At 36.7% G+C, this 25,156-nt stretch overlaps 1 protein-coding gene across 1 annotated transcript in view; it reads left to right on the forward strand.

Moving 5' to 3' along the window:
• sema5a (sema domain, seven thrombospondin repeats (type 1 and type 1-like), transmembrane domain (TM) and short cytoplasmic domain, (semaphorin) 5A) overlaps positions 1–25,156 on the forward strand; it is a 209,116-nt gene that overhangs the window by 135,377 nt on the left and 48,583 nt on the right. Inside the window, exons 14-16 of the mRNA XM_058376783.1 lie at positions 1,184–1,365; positions 1,801–1,944; positions 8,890–9,037. Coding sequence (XP_058232766.1) covers positions 1,184–1,365; positions 1,801–1,944; positions 8,890–9,037 — 474 coding nt within the window. The remainder of the gene's footprint in view (positions 1–1,183; positions 1,366–1,800; positions 1,945–8,889; positions 9,038–25,156) is intronic.

Genomic DNA, 25,156 nt, shown 5'->3' on the forward strand with positions numbered 1-25,156 from the left:
TTCTTTCATCCTCATCCAGCTGTCCTCAGCCAGTCATCCTTATCCTTCTGTCCCCATCCTTTCATGCTCATCCTCCTATCATTATACTCACCGTCATTATTCATAAGAGTTTATTTACTGTGGAAAGGAAGAACAGAAAATGGATTTAGATAAATGGGTGCATAGCTAAATGAAAAAGTTGAGTTGAAATAATTGAAATATGGATATAATGGATAGTGATGGATATTAAAATTGATGAATGGACAGATAGACAAAACAATAGATTATTGGATGGACAAATGGATGGATTGAGAGACAGATAGGCATATAAATAATCTGTTGAATTAACAGACAGACAGACAGACATTGTGGCATACATGCAGGCAGATATACAGGCAGACAGGCAGATAGATAGGCAGACAGATAGACAGTGACACACAGGCATATATAGAGGAAGGCAGGCACACAGACTGACGGATTAGACAGGCAGACAGACAGACATAGTGACACACAGACAGGCAGGCAGAGAGACAGACAGGCAGACACAGAGACAGACAGACAGACACAGTGAATCACAGGCAGGCAGAGAGACAGACAGGCAGGCAGAGAGACAGACAGACAGACACAGTGAATCACAGGCAGGCATATATATAGACAGACAGACAGGCACAGAGACAGATAGGCAGGCAGACAGAGAGACAAACATAGTGACACACAGGCAGGCAGGCAGGCATACAGACAGACAGACAGACACAGTGAATCACAGACAGGCATATATATATATATATATATATATATATATATATATATATATATATATAGACAGACAGGCAGGTACACAGACAGACAGAGAGATGCTGTTGATTTTATTTACTGAACAATCTTCTCTAGAGACTTGAATCTATGAAAGTGTTTAGAGGCAACCTGGCACTGAGTTATTTTAAACAACTCTTATAGGAGTCCAGGTGCCTAACAGTGTGTTAACTAAGTGCGTCACTCTGTGTGTGAATAATCTGAGTGTAATGAAAATTTAATGCTGCTCATTTTTACTTTCACAAACAACCTTGTTATACACTTTGATTGGTTCACGGTGTGAGTGTTAGATACTTGTTAATGCTATTCCAGGGTAATGCATGTGGTAGGATGCCCTTAATATTTTCTCTGTTGTGTGTGTGTGTGTGTGTGTGTGTGTGTGTGTGTGAAGGTAAAGAATGTGACTGTAGATGGTCACTTTGGCCCATGGTCCAGTTGGAGTTCATGCAGTCACAGTGATGGAGGAAGTGTTGGCTTGTGTCAGTGTCGAACCCGAGCCTGTAACAGCCCGAGTCCTCAGTGTGGAGGAAAACAGTGCCAAGGCAGTAGTGTGGAGGTGGCCAACTGCTCCAGGTACACACACACACACAAACACACACAAACACACACACAAACAACACAGACAATAAACAGTACCTCCTGGCATGCACCTGTAGCTTGTGAAGCAAATAGTAAAAGCATATTTTATTCAAATAACACTTCATAACAGCCTAAATGAAAGGACAGATCTTGAGCATTTTGCTTGTCTTATTTTGTTTTCTTGTACTATGTATAGGTCTAACTAATTAAATGAATTATTTCATTGAAACAGTTTATAACAGTTAAATACAATTTGGAAGCTTAAATGTACGTATATTATTATTATTATTATTATTGTTATTATTATTATTATTATTATTATTATTATTATTATTATTATTATGTCTTGGTAGTAGTATACAATGCATTTTAACATAAGTATTTAAAAGTGTTTTAGAGAGTAAGTGCCAGTGTTTGTCCTGTGCTCAGGAATGGAGCATGGACACCATGGACATCCTGGTCCTCCTGCAGCACGAGCTGTGGGATCGGCTTCCAGGTGCGTCAGCGCTCCTGCAGTAACCCGACGCCACGCCACGGGGGACGAGTCTGTGTGGGTCAGAACCGTGAGGAGAGGTAAGGACAAACTCAGTGCTGAAATCTGAGGCTCATTGCCACGCCATTCTCTAAGACAAGAAACACAATTAACAATGCTGATGTGACCTTCACTGTTGCATAGTTGTGTCTAGTCTGATTTACAAGACAGTAGGAATTTTTGCTGTGTACTTTTTCCCAAATCTGTACAAGCCTTTATGATAGAATGCATGATGGACAGCCAAATAGGTGTGAACACTTACACTAGGTGTAGTGTTTTTATGTCTTAACACATCCTGTGAGGGATTTTTCTTTGGAGTCTAGTTGCAATGCAGTTATGGAACACTAGAAATTTATTTATTTATTTATTTATTTATTTATTTATTTATTTATTTATTTATTTATTTACGCTATAGAACAAACTCGCAGGCATCTTCGGAATCAGCCGTGAAAATCTTTTTATGAATTAATTTTATAATTAATTTCAACAGCAACAAGATAAAATTCTACCATCACTTCTAGTCAAACAGAAATGAAGAAGACGCCATTCCAAACTGGGAAAGGTCCACTTCCCCTCACAATCAAAACAAAATGAACACGATGCTCCCTCCACTGCATCCGAACTGAACTTCAACCTGTTAAAGCTACAATTTATTTACTGCAGCAATTTAGTTACAGCAGCTCTAAAAGTAGTTTTGAGTGTAATTCTAATTTCAGATTCAAATAAACGCATTCAACCTTAATATACAATATTGTTTCTATAGTTACTAATTCACTGGGACATCTGTAGTGGCTGCTGCATATAAACTAATCCTAATAATGAATGGATTAAAAAAGTGTTTTTATAATATAAAATGCGAAGTTTTCTGTAAAAAGGCATTTATTTGCCGCCTATGAGTCTATGGGGGTTTTGTTAAAGTCGGTGTGTTCTATGCCACAGGAAAATCTTAAATACAGAGGACTTTATGCTTTCCAGTTTCTCAGCAACATGACAAGCTGCTGTGTTTTTGTCTTATTAACTTCAAGCCAGAGGAAAAAAGAGAGAGGGCAGTGTGAAAATGACTGCTGAGTTTGCATGTTCTCCCCGTGCTTCAGGGGTTTCCTTCAGTACTCTAGTTTCCTCCCCCTGTCCAAAGACACACATTGTTGGCTGATTGGCATCTATAAATTGTTTGCAGTGTGTGTGCGATTGTGCCCTGCAACGGGTTGGCAACCCATCAAGGGTTTCTCTACCTCATGCCCCGGGGATAGACTCCAGGTTCCCTGTGACCCTGTATAGGATAAGCAGGTCAGAGGTGGATGGATGTGATAACTGTAACGTGAGTAAAATTGTCATTGTAGTTCCAGGCATGGGGCAAAGCACAGGTGGTTTGAAGCCAAAAAAAGGGAAAACTTTATACAAAATACAGGAATCATGATTAGAAATGCACATGCAGTATACACAGAACAATAATCTGTAAAGAAAAGGCACCAGATATTATAAATACGGTTACTAATCACATCCTATACTGAAATCCGAACAAGCATCAACAATCCACTGACAAAAAAGGCATGGCAACAGGATGAGGATGAGAAAATAGGACACATTATATAATAATAACACATTCTATGTACATGGGAGAAGCACTGTGTAGTAGATTGAAGTAGATTTGTGACCAAATTCATGACATTATCCAACATTAAACGTAGCTTTAAACAGATAATAATTACGACATGTCTTTCCTTAATTAATAAGAAATGTAATCAGTGTCATATAGCTGTGCTACAACATTATTAAAACATTTCAGCAGGTGCTGTTATAGACAAGTAATCATCTTCACTTCACATCACACCCTCAGTGATCGTTTTCCTATAACGGCAAACCAGGTCGTGATTTATTCCTTACTTCTCTTTTATTATTTATTCCTTTTATTATTTGAAATGACATTTTGATTAAAAGGTTATTTAAAGGTTATGGAATGATTGCTACCAAATCGCTTGATTTTTTTATTATTTTATTTCAAATCATGTGAAGTGAATAAAATAATAAATAAAAGGAATAACAATCAAATAAGGTCTATGTGGACATGTGCAACTTTAATAAGAAAATGTTTAATTTACCTTCAAGCACAATTAGTAGTTAGTTTATTTATTTGGTTGGTTTGTTGGTTGTTTATATCAAATTTATCAGATTTATATCAATTCCAATCAAACAGGTCATTAATAATTCCTAGAAATTGTCCACCAGATCAGGTCAGATACACCTCTGCTGCAATTACATGCTCCTACTTGCATTATTTGCATTCATTCTTACATGCCTTCATATCTTAATGATTAATGATATTATTCTACGTGCCTCCCTCTTCTAACGAGAAGACGATCACTTTGACAGGTCTTCCATCTCTCTTTTGAGTTACCATGGGAACTCGTGGAGGCTAGGATTCCTCAAAGACTGAGGAGTTATAGTTCTTAAGGGCTTGTACTTGGCATTAATTCTTTGGCGATGTATTGCTACACAGCCTCCTCCTCAGGTTTCGACAACCTCGATATCCAGAGTTCAGAGGCCTTTATTGCTTCAAGAGGCTCGGTATAAATAAGTGGTGAAAAGAAGCAAGCACAGGCTGTGAGTTTGGCTCCACGCTAGCTAATCTTCAAGGCTCCCTGCGAGTTTTTTATTTACCTGAATCACTTTAACCCAGCTTCTCAGCCCTGAAGTGAACAATAGGCATGAAAGGAGCTGTGAAGCATTTTCATCTAATGGAGGGAGCGTGTTATAGGCCCTAACATGCTTTGTTAGGCTCATAGAAGGAGTCTGAATTAGACCTTAAATAAAGCGAGCTGTATTCTTGTTTTTGTTCAGTATGGAGTCCTCTGTTCTCACCCACACTCTTTTGATGCAGTGTGTGAAAGGTGGCTTGGTTTCATTTGTTAATAGTAAGTAAGGACTTCTTTTTATCTTACAAAACCCTCTCCCACTCATCTGCTTGGCGTTTAGTTAAAGGCGCTGCAGTCACTTCGGTCAGGGAGGGATCCTCACTCACAGCTCCAACGGTGTCCTGTCTCTGTCAGGCGTCATGTGTTTTGTGTGAAGAAAGAAAGAGAGGGGGAAAAAAAAGGTGACAGAGTTTGGGGTTCTTCCATAGCTGAGAACATGACCCCAGTCGTATTTCCTCCTTGTTGTGTCTACTGGTGTACGACAGAAATAAAACTATAAACGGTTCTTACTTGAATCAGGTTCATTTCAGTGTGTCCTGAAATCAATACTATTCAAGTAAAGCAATGCTATTCAGAAGAGCAAGAGATAAAAAACACAGCTTGATGCATCAGCTTAAATTTTCTATGGCTAGTTTCTGGAAAAAAAAAAGCCTTTATTCTTGGTTCTTTTATGACTGAGAGCAGTGGGAAATCATTATTTAGGGTTCAGCACTTGTGGTTAGAAGGTTGTGCATTTAAACACTCATGACTGCCAGAAGACAATTTTTGAGCCTTTAAACAAGACTCTTAAAGGGATATTTCAGTATTTTCAACTGATCTGTAATGCATCTGTAATTTACACTTAAGTTCCACTTTATTAAGAATACCTATAGTCATTCCTTTTAGAATCAGGGGAAATACAGTGGTTGAACACCTTGTTTTAGACCACAGTAATTCATTAGTATAGTGGGAATGGCAGACACATAAGCATCCTGCACAGTAGCCAGAGGGATTATGAGCCATTCCTCTTGCAGATCAGTTACCAGGTCACTACGTGATGCTGGTGGAGGAATATGTTTCCTGACTCACTCCTTCAAAACACCCCAAAGTGTCTCAATAAGATACAGAGCTGGTGACTGAGCAGGTCATGGGAGAACTTCGCCTTCATGTTCATCAAACCACTCTCTCACCAATCTTGCTATGTGCTGCGTACCACCTTCAGGGTACAATGTTTGAACAACTGTGTGGACGTGGTCAGTCTGAATGGTTTGGGCAGTCCTGGGCAGTGACGCACCTATCTAATACAAGTAGTGGGTCTAGGGAATTTCATGATACTGCAGCCCAAACCATCACCATGCTTTACTCTGGGCATGCAACAAGCTTCTTTGTTTGGCATTTCATTGTCCAACCACTGTATATGTCAGACGAATGGCCAGTAGCTCAAATAACCACTTTGTCCAACAGTGGTGAACTGAAAAGCATCTGAGTATGCACAACACTTTGAACTGAAAGGCAGACAGCACAAGACCACATCAGCACAAGCCAAAAACAGGAATCTGAGGCTCCAGTGGGCGCAGGCTGTGTGTCAGTTTTCATTATTCAGCCTATCCTTATAGCTTTTCCTCAAGAGTGTATGCAAGTCAAGCAACTTATTACATTTTAGGTGTGCCGTCTCTATATGCCATTTGTGTGAGTACCTGTTTGGAAAGCTTGACCAAACTCCTTATAGAGTCTAGTATCTCACCTCAGCCAGACTGCAGCACTACCAAAAAGCAAATTAGGAGCCTTGAGGAAGAGCAGATTTTCTGTTCTGCCTGAGCTGTGTTTGACAAATGAACCAGTTTAGGGACTTCATGCAAAAATTCCCATTCTCTCCATAGCTCTTGGTTGCATCTGCTGTTAATTATTGGGTTGTTTTCTTTTTCTTTTTATTGACTTATTGCTGTTTTCTTTTCCTTCCGCTTTTCCTCGGAGTAGCAGTAAACCCATTAAAGTGGGCAAACGTACTTTAGATGAAAACTATTTGCATACGTTAATTGACAACGGGCTGGGCTATGCTATAAATCTTTCTCCATAAGGATCACCAGACTCTCTATCTGAGTCATTGTTTTGAGCAAAGTTTTAAACGCTGCATTTACTTTAGTGTTGTTCTGGTGTGGTTTAAATGAGCAGTGCCTATTTGTACAGTAAATCACCAGTTCAAGCCTTCCGCATGGCTAATAGTTATTATTAGGTGTGTATGTATAGATATGTTGATCTGAACCTTAAGATTCTGTTTTAATTTGCTCCTTTTCAGTCCTTGGAAAGAGAACAGGCAAAAATGACTGACCATGTTTTATAGCATTCAACTGCCAGGTCTGTGTAGATAATCAATAGAAATTTGAAACCACTTAGAAGCCATGAAAATGGCACTCAAGCCTCCATCAGTGTGCAGTTCAACAAACTTCAACAAAATAGTCTTCATTTTAAAACCAGAATTAATTTCCTGGTTACATGATTGCACTTTTTGACCATATAGTGCATTTATAGAAGGGAAATCACAAATGATTTAGAACCATATCATTTATAATCTATATCCTGATTTTATCAATTTATGCTTTGTGACAGTGTCTCAAATCAATGTCTATAAAAAATAAAATTACATTGAAATTTGCTTTATTGTGTGTAAACAATATATAAACACCATCCACTCTCTGCTAATTAGCTAATCTTTTGCTTAGCTCAGCCTTATGTATACATAGCTTATCCTTATCTTTACCTGAACATCTCTATCTCTATTAAAGATTATCTTTGGATTCATATGTCCTCTATAGGTAGGACTTTATTAAAATAAGCTTGTATGTAGCTAAACCATTTCTTCGCGAAGGTTGTTCTCATCCTTTGTTAAACTTGTAGCTTTTCATTAGCTTTTCCTTTAGTATTTATTTTAGCCTTATTCTTATTTCATTTCTTTTTACTTAGCCTACTAGGGGCAACATATTCATAGAAAAATACACACACAAATGTTTCTATCTTCGAAGTAAACGGTGATATCAGACCCATTCTACTGTCTGAGTGCTTAAGCATAAATATCTAAAATTTGAAGGCATTACATTCATTCACAAAAATTCTGGTGTAAGTTTATTCAAACAGAGGTTTAAAAAGTCTCACACTAAAAGCCAAGAGTTAATAGAACACCACAAAAAAAGGTTAATTAATCTTATCCTTACCTTTCCCTTTGTAAAAAAAAATTGCCCTAGCTTATCTTTAACTAAACTTGTTTAACCTTTTTTTTAAAAAATCGTATCTTTTCTAGGTTTATATCATTAGTCAAATCCTTATATTGTCTTTCCCATATATCAAAGGTTGCTTTTCTAAGATTATCCATAGCTGCAATCTTATTATTCCTCTGCTTATCCTTACATCATCCGTATTATAAACTTATCTATGGTAAACATTTTTCTTAGGATTAGCAGATGTTCCTGCTAAACATTGTTGGATGATTTGATTTTGGTGGATGTAATGTTTAATTTTTAGGTTGTATAAAATATGTACAGCCCTGTGCAAAACTATTGGAACAACAAGGCCAGTTCATTTGCTTGTGCTGTTCACAAAACACATTTATGTCTGAGATTTAAAGAAAAGAAAAAAATAAAATAATGATGGCTATGATACGAGAGGTATTAGGTTTTCAGCTTTCATTTCCTGGTATTTTTTGTATCACACCATCTAATATTAAGGTGAGCAAAAGTAAGATTTGAAGGACATAACACTTAATATTTATCCCTTGCTTGCAGTAATTGCATCAAGCCTGTAACACACTGACATCATCAAATTCATTGAATTCTTCTTTTGAATGCTTTCCCTCTTCCAGCCTCTTTCAGTTGTTGTTTTGCACTTCAGTCACCTGTTCAGGAGATAGATAGATAGATAGATAGATAGATAGCATCACAAAAGAAGAATTCAATCAATTTGGTGATGTCAGTTTGGTGAAATGTGCAGTTGGGTTATGGTCTGGTGATAAATGATGTTGTAGGCCTGTCTACAACCTTCTACTTGATTCCCTGATATAGTCATTTGATGTAATGGGAGTGTGTTTTGGATCATTGTCTTGCTCCATAATTAATATCTTCCCAATAAATTTGCATCGATTCCTTTGTAAATTGCCAGAATAAGGTTGCCAGAAAATGGTTCAGTAAACATCTGAACTTATCTTTGGCAACTTATACCTTAACAAATTTTACCCTATATTACATTTCTCAGCTTATGCCTTTTTTTATGAAACTATTTGAAGCCTAAACCTAACCTTCGTAATCTTTACATTTTTTTTTCCAGGTACTGTAATGAACATCTCCCATGCCCCCCACATATCTATTGGTCAGCCTGGTCACCATGGGAACGCTGCACTGTGCCATGTGGTGGTGGCATCCAATCCCGTCACAGGGTCTGCGAAAATGGAAACGAATGTCCTGGATGCAGCATGGTACGTTACTCACCTGACACCCAGTCTGAGCTTTTTAACATTCCCACTTTCTCCAGGCTGTCTCTTTTTATTTTAGGGTCATGATACAGTTGATTTTATAGCAATAATACTCTAACATTTATTTTGAAAAAGAAATATACAGTTCTTCATGCTCAGGAAACCTCTTCAGGACATGTGTGTGTGTCATAAATATACATATTATAAACCTAGAGAGCCGATGATTCATTCTCTCCGCAGTGATGTGAACCCACAAGGCCACCATTTTATTCTTCGATCCCTGTGCAGTGAAATAAGCAGTAATATATTCACATAATGGAAATATAACCACAAACAGTGTATACAGGATTAAAATACTGGGGTGAAAAATGCCATGTTTATTCACAACATCACTCAGATACTTACCCACAGAGGCATAGCTTATTCTTAGTTGCTTATTCTTAGGTGGTTAACATACAGGTCATTGTATATCACCTATAATTGTATACTGCATAACATAAAATGATGATCATAAAAGAAGCCATTTTATATTCAACCAGCTCAGATGTGAAACGAACACAACACTTAATTTGTTTAATTACATTTAATTGGCTACCAGCTGCTGTGGTGAGAAACAAAATGAACCAATCAGGACCGTGTATTTTTTTCTATTTTATTTTAATGCAAACTCTGAGTATAGATATATGACCTTCTGGAAGTTTCCCGCAGTAAGAGAAAACAAAAGGAAGATTTTATGAAGTAAAATAATCCCTGAGTATTATCATAATCCCCTAAGTTCCCTGATTAGTAGCATGTTACTTTAGTATGAAACTCTTACCAAAAATTTGTGCCTGTTTTGGTTGTGCTCATGTTCAGTCTTAAATTTCATGTCACACTCCATAGTGGTGCTTAATGACATATGAAAGCAGACACTTTTTTTTAGTATTTTTGTTTTTACCTAGCCTTTTAGGGGCATTATAATCAAAGTAAATTGTGATATCAAACAAATTTCTGCTCTCTGAGATCACCCCAAGTGATTGCTCATAAGCATCTAAACTTTAAGTTCATCTTCAACCCCTAAAATTATGTGTAAGGTTATCCCAACTGAGTAAAATGGTCTCACAGTGAAAGCCAGACATAAAGCGATAAAATAATTCATTAATTTATAATGATCAGAAATGTCTGATAAGTCCATTTCCATTTTGCCAGCAGTGTACTGTTAAAAAGGGTTAATTTTATTCAGTGGACCGGTCTTAAAAGTTTGTTAATGTCATTATTATAGGACAATTGGTTGAAGGTAGACTACCAGATAAATTTGCTTCTACTGTCTGGAATACAGTCAAAATGCATTAATTATTTCTGTTTAGCATATTTCCCAACACCCATGTCCTGCAAGGTTTTATGGTTTGCGTGCTTCCACATGATTGGCTGATAGAGGTGTTTCTATTAAATTGTCCAGTAAGTGTTTGTATAAAGATTTGTTTTTAATTGAATTGCTTATCATTCATTTTATAGTGCTTTTATTTCTTACTATATATCTTACTATATAAGATCTCTATATATATCTTACTTTCAGTTTAAAAATGACCTAAATGTGAATCTGAACCAAGCACATAAAAAAAAAACATTTTCAGTACTGTTCCACTTTTAGTTTAAAAAAAAAAGATCCAAAGATATAGCAGATCTCATATTTCTGTAGGTCACTGCTACAGTGCGATGGTACAGGAACTGAGGGATTGCGCTTCTATTATTAGAAGGTGCATATTGCACTGGTTTAATGCAATCCATTTTGACATTGATTCCAGGAAGACCACTGCAAATGTCAGCCACCCAGTTTTTTGCCCTCAGGCATGTACTATTGTGTGTTGTTTTGGCCTCTGAAGACTGCTCTGCTAGTAAGATGTCAGCTGCCCTAGGGGATGCTGGGAAGGCAGCGTCTCACTCAGGCTGTGTCTCCCAGATGTGGATGCGCTGTGTGATTTTTATTGTGTTTTCAAAGGCACTTGCTTGGTGTGGATTGCAACTAAGCCACATTCACATGGTCATGGTTTACACGAACAAGTTATTCTGGGAAATGAGGCAGACACGGTAGGGGTGCTGTCAACTATGTTGTGTGTAGAGGTTTGGAAGGTTCGTTTTAGAATATTTTGAATAGTTAAAGCTGAAAAAAATTTCAAATGCTTATATTCCAGTGAAAAACGTCTTGGGATTCATCAAATTATTGTTTTTAAGAAATGAATGCTGGAAAAAGAATAATTGTCTGCGACTTAGTATTTTCTTTTTTTTTTTATTTCTCATTACTATCATAGTGAAAAGAGACCAAGCTCCTATAGCAGACGTGCACATCTAAAACTCTTGTTTATTATCTAAAACCTGTGCATACTGCTAGCACTGCATGACTGTTGCATTAAAAATGACTTGATTCTCGAGAATGTGACCAGCAAAGTAATCTCAGTATTAGCTAGCAGTTAGCGAGCATATGATCCTTGTTGAAAACAAACACATACAATGCACAACCAACAAGTAAAATCTTCTTCTTCTTTGGGCTTTTCCCTTCAGGGGTGGCCACAGCGAATCATCTCTCTCTACCTATCCCTATCTTCTGCATCCTCAACACTTGCACCCACTAGCTTCATATCCTCATTCCATATCTTTGGCCTTCCTCTTTGCCTCCTGCCTGGCAGCTCCATGTCCATGTGTAATCACCTGATTGGCTGTGTGTATCTACAACACTGGTTTTGTTAGCACTAGCCAACAGCCAGGCTTTAGATCTATACTGTTTTTATTACCACCACTGCAGGACCTGTTTCACAAAAATCTACAATAATTCTCCTTAAAACATTGTTAACCACAAATAAGACGATGTGGATCCCAAAATTGAACCTTATATTGATTTTTTTTTTTTTTTTTTATCTTTGAAAGAGAAGGGAGCTTAGTGTTTCTATCCCATTTCTACAAGCTTCCATTGCATCACCACCAACAACAAAAACTTTAAAAAGTACACCTTCAAATTGTTCACTTATCTTAAAGCAGAAAGTAAAAGAAGAAGAAATATTCTCAAAATACATCAAGCCTCAAACCAAATTATAGGAAACTATAGGAAGGAAGGAACCCGGGGAAAGCATGAGGTAAGACTAGCAATGATGATTCAGACTAATTGAATTCTCATAGCTAGCTGTCACAATACAAACAAATCTGTGATTACGGAGAATTTCAAGAGATTCTGTGTTTGAAAATGTTTGGAAATTTCTGTAGCAGCAAGTAAATAAAATAGTAGAAGGTAAGAGAAAAAAAAAATCTGGCAAATTCCAGATAAGACTTTAGTACAATAACAAAGTAAAGTAATTGTACTTTGTTACATCCCACGTCTGGTCTGCCACCCACTTTAATTTATTTCCACTTTAAAGAGCTTCTCCGAAGAAGCAAGCAACAAATTACAGACGTGGTCAATGCATGACTGAGAGGTCAATACATTGCACAGTTTTTCCTCCGCTGCTCAATCCCATTTCATTATATGCCAGAGACATTCATCGCTCCTCTAGAGAAAAGTGTTGGGGTTCTGTTGGGGTTATCCGGCTCATCTATATGTAATTACATTGTGGACGCAAGAATGAAGAAGTGGTCTGGTCAACTGCTGATTTATTCAGATCTAAAAAGCAATGCAAGTGTAACAGTGGTCACATTTATTCTGGTGCCAGTCATTTTTCATGAATGGATGCCATTGAAATGATTTGTATTGGAAGTTGTTTGGATACTGGAGTTGAAGCTCCACCCCCTTACCTCACCTTTATCCAGTCAGCAGCTGTACTGACCAAAAGAAACCTAGTTCATTTGAAATGCAGATAAACTGGAAATGCAGCTTCCAAAATTATTGGCACCTTTCGAAATAATAAGCATTATTGAATAAAATAAGCACTGCGCAATATTATACAAACATTCTACTTTGAACAGTTGAGAAATGTAATTTAAAATGTTTTTTTAGATGCTGCTAGTTTTTAAAATGTGTGCGACAAAAGTATTGACACCCCTAATCAATCTTTAGAATAAACATCCATCCATGCATCCATCCATCCATCCATCTGTCCATCCATCCATACATGCATGCATGCATCCATCCATCCAACCACTCATGTGCGCATGCATTCATCCATCCATCCATAAATCCATTCAACCATTCATGCATCCATCCATCCATCCATTCATGCATCTATCCATCCATCCATTTATCCATCCATCTCTTAGTATCATATCTCTAGAGTGAACAGTTGAAGGTTTGTAGGATTTATATGGAAATATCATTGTAACCAGATTCCTTTATTATTTTATCACCATGGGAAAAGAGCTACCAAGAGAAAAGAAACAGATTGTTATCGACGTGCAAAAATCAGACAGATAGATACATTTAGACGGCAGGAAAAAAGGCTTTAATGTCCACAGCATATAGAGCTAAAGTTTTGTAGAGTAACAGGTGAAACACAGATAATTAGTAACTTGAACCAGAGAATTACTGCTAATGTACATTAATAGAAAAGCAGTGATTCATAATCAGGTGTCACTTAGAAGAGGACCTTTTGAATCTGGTTCCTCACAAAGTTTCTTCTCGATGTCACCTTTGGGAGCTTTTCCTCACTACTGTAATCTCTGGCTTAAGGTCATTATGACAGATTTATTCCTTACCATAGAGAGATATGAAAAACATGCTAATTGATATCTGTGCATTAACTTGCCAAGTGTGTGTGTGTGTGTGTGTGTCTGTGTGGGTGGGACCAAATATATGTGTGATCTGTGTAATCTCAAGAGCCATGTGCTGGTAGAAATTAATGCTATCATAACCACCTGCTGCCCTCTCAAGATATTGGATATGTCAGAAATTAATTGTCAGTGGGAGGGCTTAACATCTGTTTGTAACTTGCATCTTTCTGGGACACTTCTTTTCCACAGCCATGACCACTGGGAGTCTTTAAAAGTAGTCCAGATGTTCCTTCTGAGAATGAATGAAGTTTTTTAATTGATTGTTTTAAGAGGAGCAGCCAAGCCGACTGGATTTGACGGAAGATTTATTTAATAAGGAAAATGCCACCCTGCTGTTTGGCTGTGAATTAATGTGTGTAGTGTTAATTAACCAGCATTAATTGCATATGCATGGAGGTAGAAAGGTCTTATCCTTCATTTCACAGATGCTCCCTGTGAAAGAAATCAATCAGGTTCTATGAAGTAGTCCCTTAACTTTTCATGTTTTCACTTGCAACTATTGGACATGAGAGGATCAACAGAAATTGATTTAATTGGTCATTGTTATATGATGTTTATTCATTTCGCTTCATTCCGTCAGTTTTAGGGTACACTAGAGAAATTTGGGGTGTACTTACTTATCACTATACAGTCTAATTACTAGTCCAAGCAGATCAGACACTTGATTTTGGTTGCACTTGTGATTCTTTCAACTTCTTTTTTTCTATTCACATTCATTTCATATTTACATTCAATTTTTCAATTCAATCTGATTTATTTGTATAGCGCTTTTAACAATGGACATTGTCTCAAAGCATCTTTACAGAAGTATAGATTCCTGGTTTTACATTCCTGTAAAGCCTCTTTGCAACAATGTCCACTGTTAAAAGCTCAATACGTATAAAAATGAGTTATTGAATATTAAGTAGCTAACATTTCAGACACACCATGGCCACATGATCTGTTTACTTCTGAAACAGGAAATAGATTCTGACTAATCCACATTCAGTTCTTTATCATCTCATCTAGCTCACACTGATTTGTACATCAGTGTTAAAAAGGTGCATCTGGTAAAAATTGGCATATATTCTTCCTTTTTTCATCTTCATCTGAAAATTTCGGAAAAAGTATCATTTACCATGTGTGCTGATGGTGCCGTTAACACTACTGTAACAACCTCTTCGAACTAAGAAGTGAAATTTTACCTGGCAAACACACACAAGTGAAGTGATACACGCAGTGAAAACCCAGTGTGGATATATAATAGATATAAGCACTTTTAGAACACCGCAAGACCGATCAAACTAGCGACTATCTAAGATCTAACTGTTGTATAAACGAAAATAAACAACCAGTGGTGGCCAGTCAGTAGGGGGCGCTGGGGTGCTGCCCCCTTAAAGTTAGCCAGAGAAGAATGCTACTTTAATACGTTAAAAATAATGCTATTTTAATAACGAAATACAATAATTTAGTCGTACTATTCAACTGTTAGTTATATTATAATTTATTTAAAATAAAAAAATCAAAACTGTGTTTTGCTCATTTGTGTGTGTGTGTGTGCATGTTTGTGGACAAACGAGTGTGTGTGTGGTTACGTAAACTTTTAAAAAGCATGTGACTTGAGGCTGAGCTCTGATTGGTTTGTTTCAAATTTTCCTGGCCCCACTTTTGTTGTTAGTGAAGCAATATTGTTTGCCTCATGTGATTGGACCATAGTCACAATACCACTCAGCAGATTGTCAGATAACGTGCAGGTACTGATTAATGTGGAAGAAAGCAAAATATTTCGAGATGAAAGAAAATTCGGTTGTATCTTTACAAAAAATAGCCTTTCACAAGGCGTTCGGATGAAGAAAAGAATCAAGGAGCCTGGACCAGATCGACCTAATTTGCCCTAATTTGCCTTGTTTGCCCCCCCCTTAAAACCTTACACAGTACTGACACTGGAGACTCCTTCCAAAAATCTCCTCACAGAAACCTCACGCATTGTAGAATGAACAAAAGCAGCAATGTTATATATTTATATGATAATGTTATAATGTTATATATATATATATATATATATATATATATATATATATATATATATATATATGTGTGTGTGTGTGTGTATATATATTTTGTTTAAAATGTTTTTGTTTTACCTTTTTTTCAGCTGTAAGTAAGAAATGTTTAACAAGATTAAAAGTGCACCAGGGAAATTTCTCTTCTGCCTGCAACTCTTGATGTTCAACATACAGATTTATTTAGACACCTAGTAAAAAGAGGGTCCAATAGAAAAGGTTTTGTCGTCTGTCATTTCTCATGAATCACTGCAGGAGTTGCTTATCGTCTCTCCTGCAAGAAAGCAGGAAAAAATACGCCTGGCTGATCATTTCACTGAGTATCTTCATACAATAAACTCAAAGAATTTATTCTTTTCAGTGTCAAAGCGTTGCCAGAGCAATAAAGATTTTGCTTTAAAAAAAACATAAACAGACATTACATCATCATATATATATATATATATATATATATATATATATATATATATATATATATATATATATATATATATATATATATATATCATTTGAAATATAAAACAGTTTCTGCTCCAAAATGATCGGGGTTTTTTTTTTTCCGGAAACTTTGTAAACTTCTACAATTTCTACTGAAGTACACTGGAGGTGAATTTTTGTCTAGATTATATTTGAGTAACAAGATTACATTCGGTTATATAGGATTAGTTCAGATTAGATTAGACTAGATTCGACTCAATTACAAAGAATCAGATTGTATTGTCATAGATTAGAATGCATTGGATGACGTGTGTTTACATTAGATTAAATTTGATCCGTATAGATTAAAATAATTTAGATCACATTTCATTATGTTTGATGAGACGAGATTGGATTAGATCACCTTGATTGCCTCAGAATACATTAGATTCGATTCGATTCGATTCGATTCGATTAGAATATGTTAATAATATATTAGAATATGTTTGGTTAGATTGGATCACATTCAGATTCATGAAATTGGATTACAATGGATTAGATTTTATTGGCATAGATTAAGTTAGATTGGATTTGATTAGATTACGTTTGTTTGCATTAGATTTTGTAAATAAAGATCAGGTTAATTTAAGTTTAAAGTTAAAGTTTAAGTTTAATTTAAGTTCGCATTCAATTACATTTGATGAAATGAGAGTAGATTAAATCGTATTTGATTGCCTTAGATTAGACAAGGTTGGATTCCTTCAGTGTAGATTAAATTAATTTAGTTTACATTTGAACAAGAATAAGATTAGATTAGATTAGATTAGATTAGATTAGATTAGATTAGATTAGATTAGATTAGATTAGATTAGATTAGATTAGATTAGCTTTAATTGCCATAGATTATGCTGGGTTAAATGACTTTAGATTAGATTACAGTGAAATAAATTCAGTTGTCTTTAATCAGCTAACATTATAGTCAACTAAATTTCCTTTACATTAAATTACATTACAATTTCTTCTTGGTGAATATTACTTGATCAGACTTCTCCAAAAAAAAATTTTTTTAATTCTTTTTTTTAATCTGGAGTAGTGAATTTCCACAGTCCAGTGTTTGTAGTGATGTAGTAGTGCAATAACAGGGCACTTACACTGAGAATCACACTTCATTTTGCCAAAGCATTAAAGAAAATTCTAACAGTTATGCATCGTGTGTTGTTTTGGACACTGGTTAATTGAATTTGAGAGAAGATTATAATCTCTGCACATCAGGGAATTCAGACACATTCCTGTGTGATGTAAGCTTTCATGGAAATCATGGAAGGAGTGTATCGTCTTGCTTGGGCCACAGTGCACTTGCCAGAGTTGGTAATTGAGCTTATTTGTCTCACGGGTTCACAGTGAGTTGGCTGGTCTCTCGGGTGAGGCAGCGATAACAGATACACTCAGAGGACTCTGAGGTAATGGATGGGGTTACGCTACTTTACATTTTATTGGTGCAATGTGGCCCGTTTTGATTTGTGTGTGTGCTTGTAGGAGCATGTGAGCGTCCCTGTGAGTTAGGAAAAGTACAAGTGGGGAATCTCAGTGAAATAAATAACAGAGTGGGTGAGGAGGAATGGAAGGTGTTCCTTCCTACTGGGATTTACATTATCTGTCCAAGAGCACAATACGACAACACAGGGCAATTTTAGCCGACTGAGCTTCATTCTTCTCCTGGCTTAACATTTATACAATAAGGGTATAGAAGGAAGCAGAAGAAAGGGAGAAAAGGGAGAATAAGAGGATGGAACTGGATAAGTTGGATGCATTCTGCTATATGTAAAAGCAAATAATAATTCACAATGAGACAATCTTCAAAGATCTCCATCTGGAACCATTTATTTTCCTGAATTTTATTCAAAAACAGCAAATCATACTGTGTGTCTGTTTATAGTTATACAGATGTTGTGGAAAAAAGACAATAAACTTAACTATCTCTGTCATAGCAGAAAACTCTACAGTGTCAAAAACATACTGACTCTACAGTGTCAAAAACATACTGACTCTACAGTGTCAAAAACATACTGACTCTACAGTGTCAAAAACATACTGACTCTACAGTGTCAAAAATATACTGACTCTACAGTGTCAAAAACATACTGACTCTACAGTGTCAAAAAAACGTATTGACTCCTTAGTGTTAAAAAATGTACCGACTCTACAGTATCAAAAAACTGTATTGACTCTACAGTATCAAAAAACTGTATTGACTCTACAGTATCAAAAAAATTACTGACTCTACAGTCTCAAAAACCATACTGACTCTACAGTGTCAGCAAAAAAAATAAATTAACTGACTCTCCCACAGAAGAAAACTATTACTGACTCTTCAGTGGGTGTTCTTGTTTACTGTTGGATTTAAGACCTGGGGTTACTGTCTCATGAAATGTTTAGCAACTTTAAGCATTTTAACTTTTCTAGCTCATCATCTGTGTTTCTCAGTCAGTTCAGTAGACTGAACAAATTGTTCAAAATTGTTGGAATTACTCAGTAGCAAAATCTACATGAAACTTATACTGATAATAGAAATATACTAAATGTTCATGTACACCTTCTAAATATATATTAATACATAAAACAAATATACTAGATTAAAATATAATAATAATAATAAAAAAAATTCTGGCATATAAACAAATCTATTCATTTCAGAAGTCTTTCCAGTGCACGAGTGGAAAGAAGCATTAGCATTTCCATCATCCGCATAACAAAAGTGTAAATGCACCCAAGCTACATCTAAAACAGATTTAAATCAAATCACTCAATGCATCTTGTGAGGCCTAGGAGACATTTTAGCAGATGTTCTACAAGTATCAATACATCCATTTTCCCAAATCACAGTGAACAACCGTGAAGGGTCCCATTCATTATGATATGATGCTCATGCTCCATGCTGTCTGTGTCTGCCATACAGAACCCGGTGTACACAAGCAACACATAACATATTACTGTAGCAGTTTGCACATATGGTTGCACTGGATAAACTGCAGTCCATGGTGTTTGCCTCGGCTACAGGCTCATTTACTAAACAGACTAAGAGCATCTGCTTCTCGTGATCGACTTCCAGGAACAGTCCTCTGGGTTTAGGTGAGTTAAAAAGTCATGATCGTCAACATCTAGAGACCCCAACAAGTGTGAGGTTAAAATCCAGACACAAGAGCGGTGTAAACAAGGTCAATGATATTGATTAGGACTGGAAAATGTGGCTGTATTTTCATATTCTGGATAATCTTGGAATAGAAAGGATTAACAAGGATTGGAGATATGGTGATAAACGTTTTTTTAAAAAGGATTAGAGTAAGCATAAAGGATATAGTAAAGGATTAGCGGTATAATGAGAGCAATAGATTTTCCTTTGACCCGTGCTGAGAAAGATATCGTGAAGGATTGGAGAATATGGCCGTCTTGCCTTATTGTGTTCATCATTATGGTCACAGCACTGAATTTGATTCCCTTGTTGTGCATCGGATTCGCCTGATGTCTCACATTATGATCCTCACACACAGCGCAGATGGTGTGAAATCAGTTCAGTGAGGATCAGCAGCTCAAAGCATGCTGTGTAGTGTGCATGATTGGCCCAGTTGGGGATTATTAGAGGGGGCGATTTCCTAATTAAATCCAATTTAGTGTTTTGCAGCGGTGTAATATACTGTGCATATCCTGAAATAGAGCTGTTAGAGCAATGCATGGATAATGACACCGAGTTATTTCTGATTTCTTTGTCTCACATGTACACACACGTCTTATTAAGAGGCAACTTAATAGATCATTTCTAAAAGGGTTAACTGGTATTTAAAAAAATAAAGAAATAAAAATAATAAAAAGGTTTGTGCATTAAAATAGGCCCCTAATATAATGATAATGAAGTGGAGCGGTCTAGGAAAGCCCATTGTTGCCGAGGCAGAATTCTGCCAAACAAGGAGAATTGTGTAAGGAAATATAGTGAATATTTTCACCTGGTTTAGTAACTGCCGTTTCCCAAACACTAGCAGTTTCATTCCAATCACACAACAGACACTAACCTTGGATGATAAAGGATGATGATTTTTCTATTTTTTCATGCACAGTGTATACTTGTCTCTTAAGAGAACTGAGGGAGAACTTTATTTACTGCTTCTACTACTAATACTAGTACTACTACATTTGCCTGGCACCTCCAGGGCTGGGGGTTTGATTCCCGTCTCTTCCCTCTGTGCATGTTCTCCCCGTGCTTTGGTGGTTTCCTCCTGGTAATCCAGTTTCCTCCCTCTGAGTCTGATCGGTATCTCTACATTTTCTGTAGTGTATGAATGGGTGAGTGAGTGCCTCTCGCCTCGTGCTTTGTCGGGGAGGCTCTATATATATCCTTAAATGTCCTTAATGAGATTTCATCTAAGGAAACGCTGTTAAAGCACCGAAATAAAAAAAAAAAGTTAGCATTTTAGTGACGCCTTGTTGTGCATTCATCATTATAAAAAGAGATGAACAGCTTGTGGCCTAGTTAGAGCTTGTTCATTTTACAGACACACCATGTGGTTTTGATTAAAAGGCTCTAATTATTGGCCAAGTCCATGTGTAAACACTTTTGGCTTTCATGCTGTGAATCAACACTTCCCATTACCCGACATCCTCACAAGCACAATAACACTTTGGTCTGTAAGACCCATCATCTGCCTTCTTAAGCATTCATAACAAATCTGTGTATCTGTTACTTTGAGTGTTCTTCATTGGATTTTTTATTATTTTTTTTAATCAGGATTTGAAATGACATGCTGAAATTTGCCAGAGAAGCTAATTTACCTCATTAGTGTCATGCTCTGGTATCAGTTAACGTTAAATATGATATGCACTTTAACTAAAACTTTAACTCAACATTTTTCCTCATCATTTTAGCAAGCATGTTTCCATGTGGGGTTCTTCTGGGTACGCAGGTTTCCTCCCACTTAATCCAAAAACATGTCATATTTATCTGTTGCTAAGCATTTGATGTGTATGGAAAAAGTTATTGAGTGTCAAAATTATTATTTTTTTATTTATTTTTTTTTTTTGGGGGGGGGGGTACAAATCAAACTGTTAGTAATGCAGGACTGTAAATAGCCATTTATCAGGTGATTGTGTACCATTGCTGCTAGTCAACTGTTAAAGCATGCAATAAATGTATTATGAATCAGTGAATTTGAGTTCAGTTTGGGTTTATTATCAGTAATGAAGATAATCATTAAAAAAAAATAAACACATGTACACTGGAAAGTTGCCTAATCACATCCCAGTGGCACTATTTGAAAAGAAATTTTGCTCTCCTTTCTTTCTGGCTTGCAAATTTCTCAATGACCTTCTGGTTAAAGTCAGTCATCTCATTCACCAGGCTCTTGTTCATTGACAGCATGGACAAAGCATTTAATAAGAAGTGTTGGAAAAGCACAGAGTGGAAGCTTGACCGCCATCACTTGACTGCTGCTGAACTGGTCCAAGCTCCTTGATTCTTTTTTTCATCCGAACGCCTTGTGAAAGGGTATTTTTGTAAAGATATAACTGAATTTTCTTTCATCTCGAGATATTTCACTTGCTTCCACATTAATCAGTACCTGTCCGTTAACCATTATCGGCTGCGTGGTAATGACACTCATTGGGAAAGGTCCAATCACATGAGGCCAAATATATAAAAACAATATTGATTTGCTAACAACAAAAGTGGGAGTGGTTCCGGGCTCAGAGTGCTGCGCCCCAAGGACAATTAGAAACAAGCCAATCAGAGCTCAGCCTCAAATCACATGCTTTTCAAACATTTACTGACCTACATACACACTCGTTTGTCCGGCGCCCTGCACACACACACCTTTGATTTTTTTTATTTGAAATAAATGATAATATGACTAACAGTGGTACGACTAAATGATTTTATTTCATTATTAAAATATATAATTATTGTTGACATCTTAAAGTAGCATTCCTTCTCTGGCTAACTTTAAGGGGACAGCACCCCACGGCCCCCTATTGACCAGCTGCCACTGATTGATGTGTTTATCTTTTGAGTTTTACCAAAAATGACATATAAATATACAACTCCAAGACTGTAGTCTCTTCTTCTAAAAGTTTTGTTTTGTAAAAGTCTTATTCTGCACTGAAAAAAGGAATAAGTGGTCAGAAAAAATACCACATGTAGTTTACATAAAAAAATATTAAGCATCCCAACAAAATGCAATTTTATTGTTTATACTAATCTTAATTTAACCACTTTTCTCAATTACTAAATTTAATAATGTAGAGTGAGCGCGATTAATTCACATAGCGTAAACGGAAATCAAGTTAAAGCATAAAATCTTATGAGGATGTTGGTGCTGATTGGAACTATATTGGGGATGTGGTAGCTTAGTGGTTCTACTGCTGGGCCCCTGAGCGAGGCCCTTAACCCTCAATTGTATAAAATGAGATAAATTGTAAGTCAGTCTGGATAAGAGTGTCTGCTGAATGCCAGAACTGTAAATAAAATATCAATCTATAACCCTAGAATTAAATTTAGGTGAAACATGCTGGATAGAATACTGCAGTTGTAAAACCAGTTAGCAATACTTGGGTGTGAACTCAGTTTATGATTTTATTCAAGGTTTTGAAAATACTCACTCCAATTCTGTTGGATGTATGAAAAAAGAATTGGGTTGATGTTACTCAATTCAATCTTGTGGTACACATTTGAATTAAGGTTTGTTGATTGATTGGTTTGTTTTTGCATGTTCTTTTTTGGAAATTTGGAAATTTTTGGTAATGAACTGTTTTCACATAGAATCTGACTTTTCAGCATATTTTGCACATTTACAATTTACCTTTATGGCATTTGGCAGATGCCCTTATCCGGAGTGACATACTAAAGTGGTTTGAAGCCTCCATCAATGAATGCATCAATACTGGTTCACTAGGACACAGACCATAAGTCTAAAAAGGAAGTAAGCACTAGTTTAAGTATTTCAGGAAGTGGCAGGTCTTCACCCATTGTTTGAAGACATCCAGCTGATTGGACATCTACGGGAAGGTCATATCTGCCGAAACAGAGAAGAGTCTTGATGAGAACCTACCTTGCATCCCTAGTGATGGTGGGACACATTTTACCAAAGCTCACTAACGTGGAGGAAAATATGATTTTTGGGCCGAAATATAATTTTCCTTCAGGAGCAGTGATGATTACAGAGATAGAAGACTTGAAAACAGTGGGGTGGAAAAAACATCATTTCTCCTCAACTGTAATTCAACATAAATTTGTGCAGGGCCTTTAACCTTGAGCTTCTCTTCCTCTTCTCTTTTTTTGAAGAGAGGACAACATACTCCTTTTGACAGGTTGATGGATGAACGCAGATGACTTTTATCTTTTTTTTTGTGGAAAGGGCTGGCAGCTACTAAGGGCCTACGCAGCAGAAATAAATAAATGGACGGAAAATGACCGAAGCTCACCACTCCACCTTTTCAGAGTATTTTATTAGAACATGACACAAAAGGCATTGTAGTCAGCAAATCTTTATAGATAATGGATTTCTACATTTCTATAAAAAACGCATCACAGAGGTCAGCGTCCATTTCCCCTTTGATCTACTTTGTGCTAACGTCACAATAGCATCACTTGTAGGATTTGTCATGCCACGCTTTTCTTTTTTACTCTCTTGACAGCTCAAAACAAGACTGCAGATAAACTTCAGAGCTGGTCTGTGTATTTAGACCAGACAAAAAAAAAACTAGACAGAAACAGAATATATACAGGAGAAGTCTATTATTATTATTATTATCATTATTATTATGATTTTACCAGACAGTTCACAGGTAATGCTACATTAGCATAAATATTGCATAAGCAACTGTCAAACCACTAACTAGTGGCACTAGCAGCACTGTCTGACATGAGCAAGATTGAAAAACCACAGCAGATGTTGCGTTTGCCAGTGCTGCTAGCTATAAAATATTGTTTCCATAAAATCCAGTGATCTGAAATTTGCTTTGTTTTCACAAAATTTGATACAGGATATAGATATTGATGCTAAGCACAGACCACATGAATGTACATTTACTGTCAGCATTATTTTTATTATTGTTATTATTACTCAGTTTAACTTATTATATTACCAAGGTTACTGAGATACAATGAATTGTAACCACTTAAATAGCGAGCTTATTGATCGTACAAGAGATTGTTTGCGTTATAATGACAGCTTTTAAATGTAATGCTTCATTTTTGTTTTACCATATTGTTGCTTGGCGTCTTTTTTCTTTCTTGCTAATGTTACACAGTGATGCTACTTACACCGATCAGCCATGATATTATGAGCACTGACAGTGCTACTGAAGTGAATAACACTGATTATCTCCTCATCATGGCACCTGTTAGTGGGTGGGCAGCAAGTTATGCAGCAAGTGAACATTTTGTCCCCAAAGTTGATGTGTTAGAAACAGGAAAAATGGGCAAGAGTAAGGATTTGAGGGAGTTTGACAAGGACCTAATTGTGATGGCTAGTCGACTGGATCAGAGTATCTTCAAAACTGCAGCTCTTGTGGGGTGTTCCCGGTCTGCAGTGGTCAGTATCTATCAGAAGTGGCCAGTGTGATCCGATCCAACAGATGAGCTACTGTTGCTCAAATTGCTGAAGATGTTAATGCTGGTTCTGATAGGAAGGTATCAGAATTCACAGTGCATCACAGTTTGTTGCGTATGGGGCTGCATAACCGCAGACCAGTCAGGGTGCCCATGAAAGTGCCAACAATGGGCACGTGAGCATCAAAACTGAACCATGGAGCAGTGGAAGAAGGTGGTCTGATCTGATGAATCACATGGGTGCGTGTGCATCGCTTACCTGGGGATCATGGTACCAAGACGCACTATGGGAAGAAGGCAAGCCGGTGGAGGCAGTGTCATGCTTTAAGCAATGTTCTG

The sequence above is a fragment of the Hemibagrus wyckioides genome, linkage group LG23 (assembly GCF_019097595.1).
Source record: "Hemibagrus wyckioides isolate EC202008001 linkage group LG23, SWU_Hwy_1.0, whole genome shotgun sequence".
Lineage (NCBI taxonomy): Eukaryota > Metazoa > Chordata > Actinopteri > Siluriformes > Bagridae > Hemibagrus > Hemibagrus wyckioides.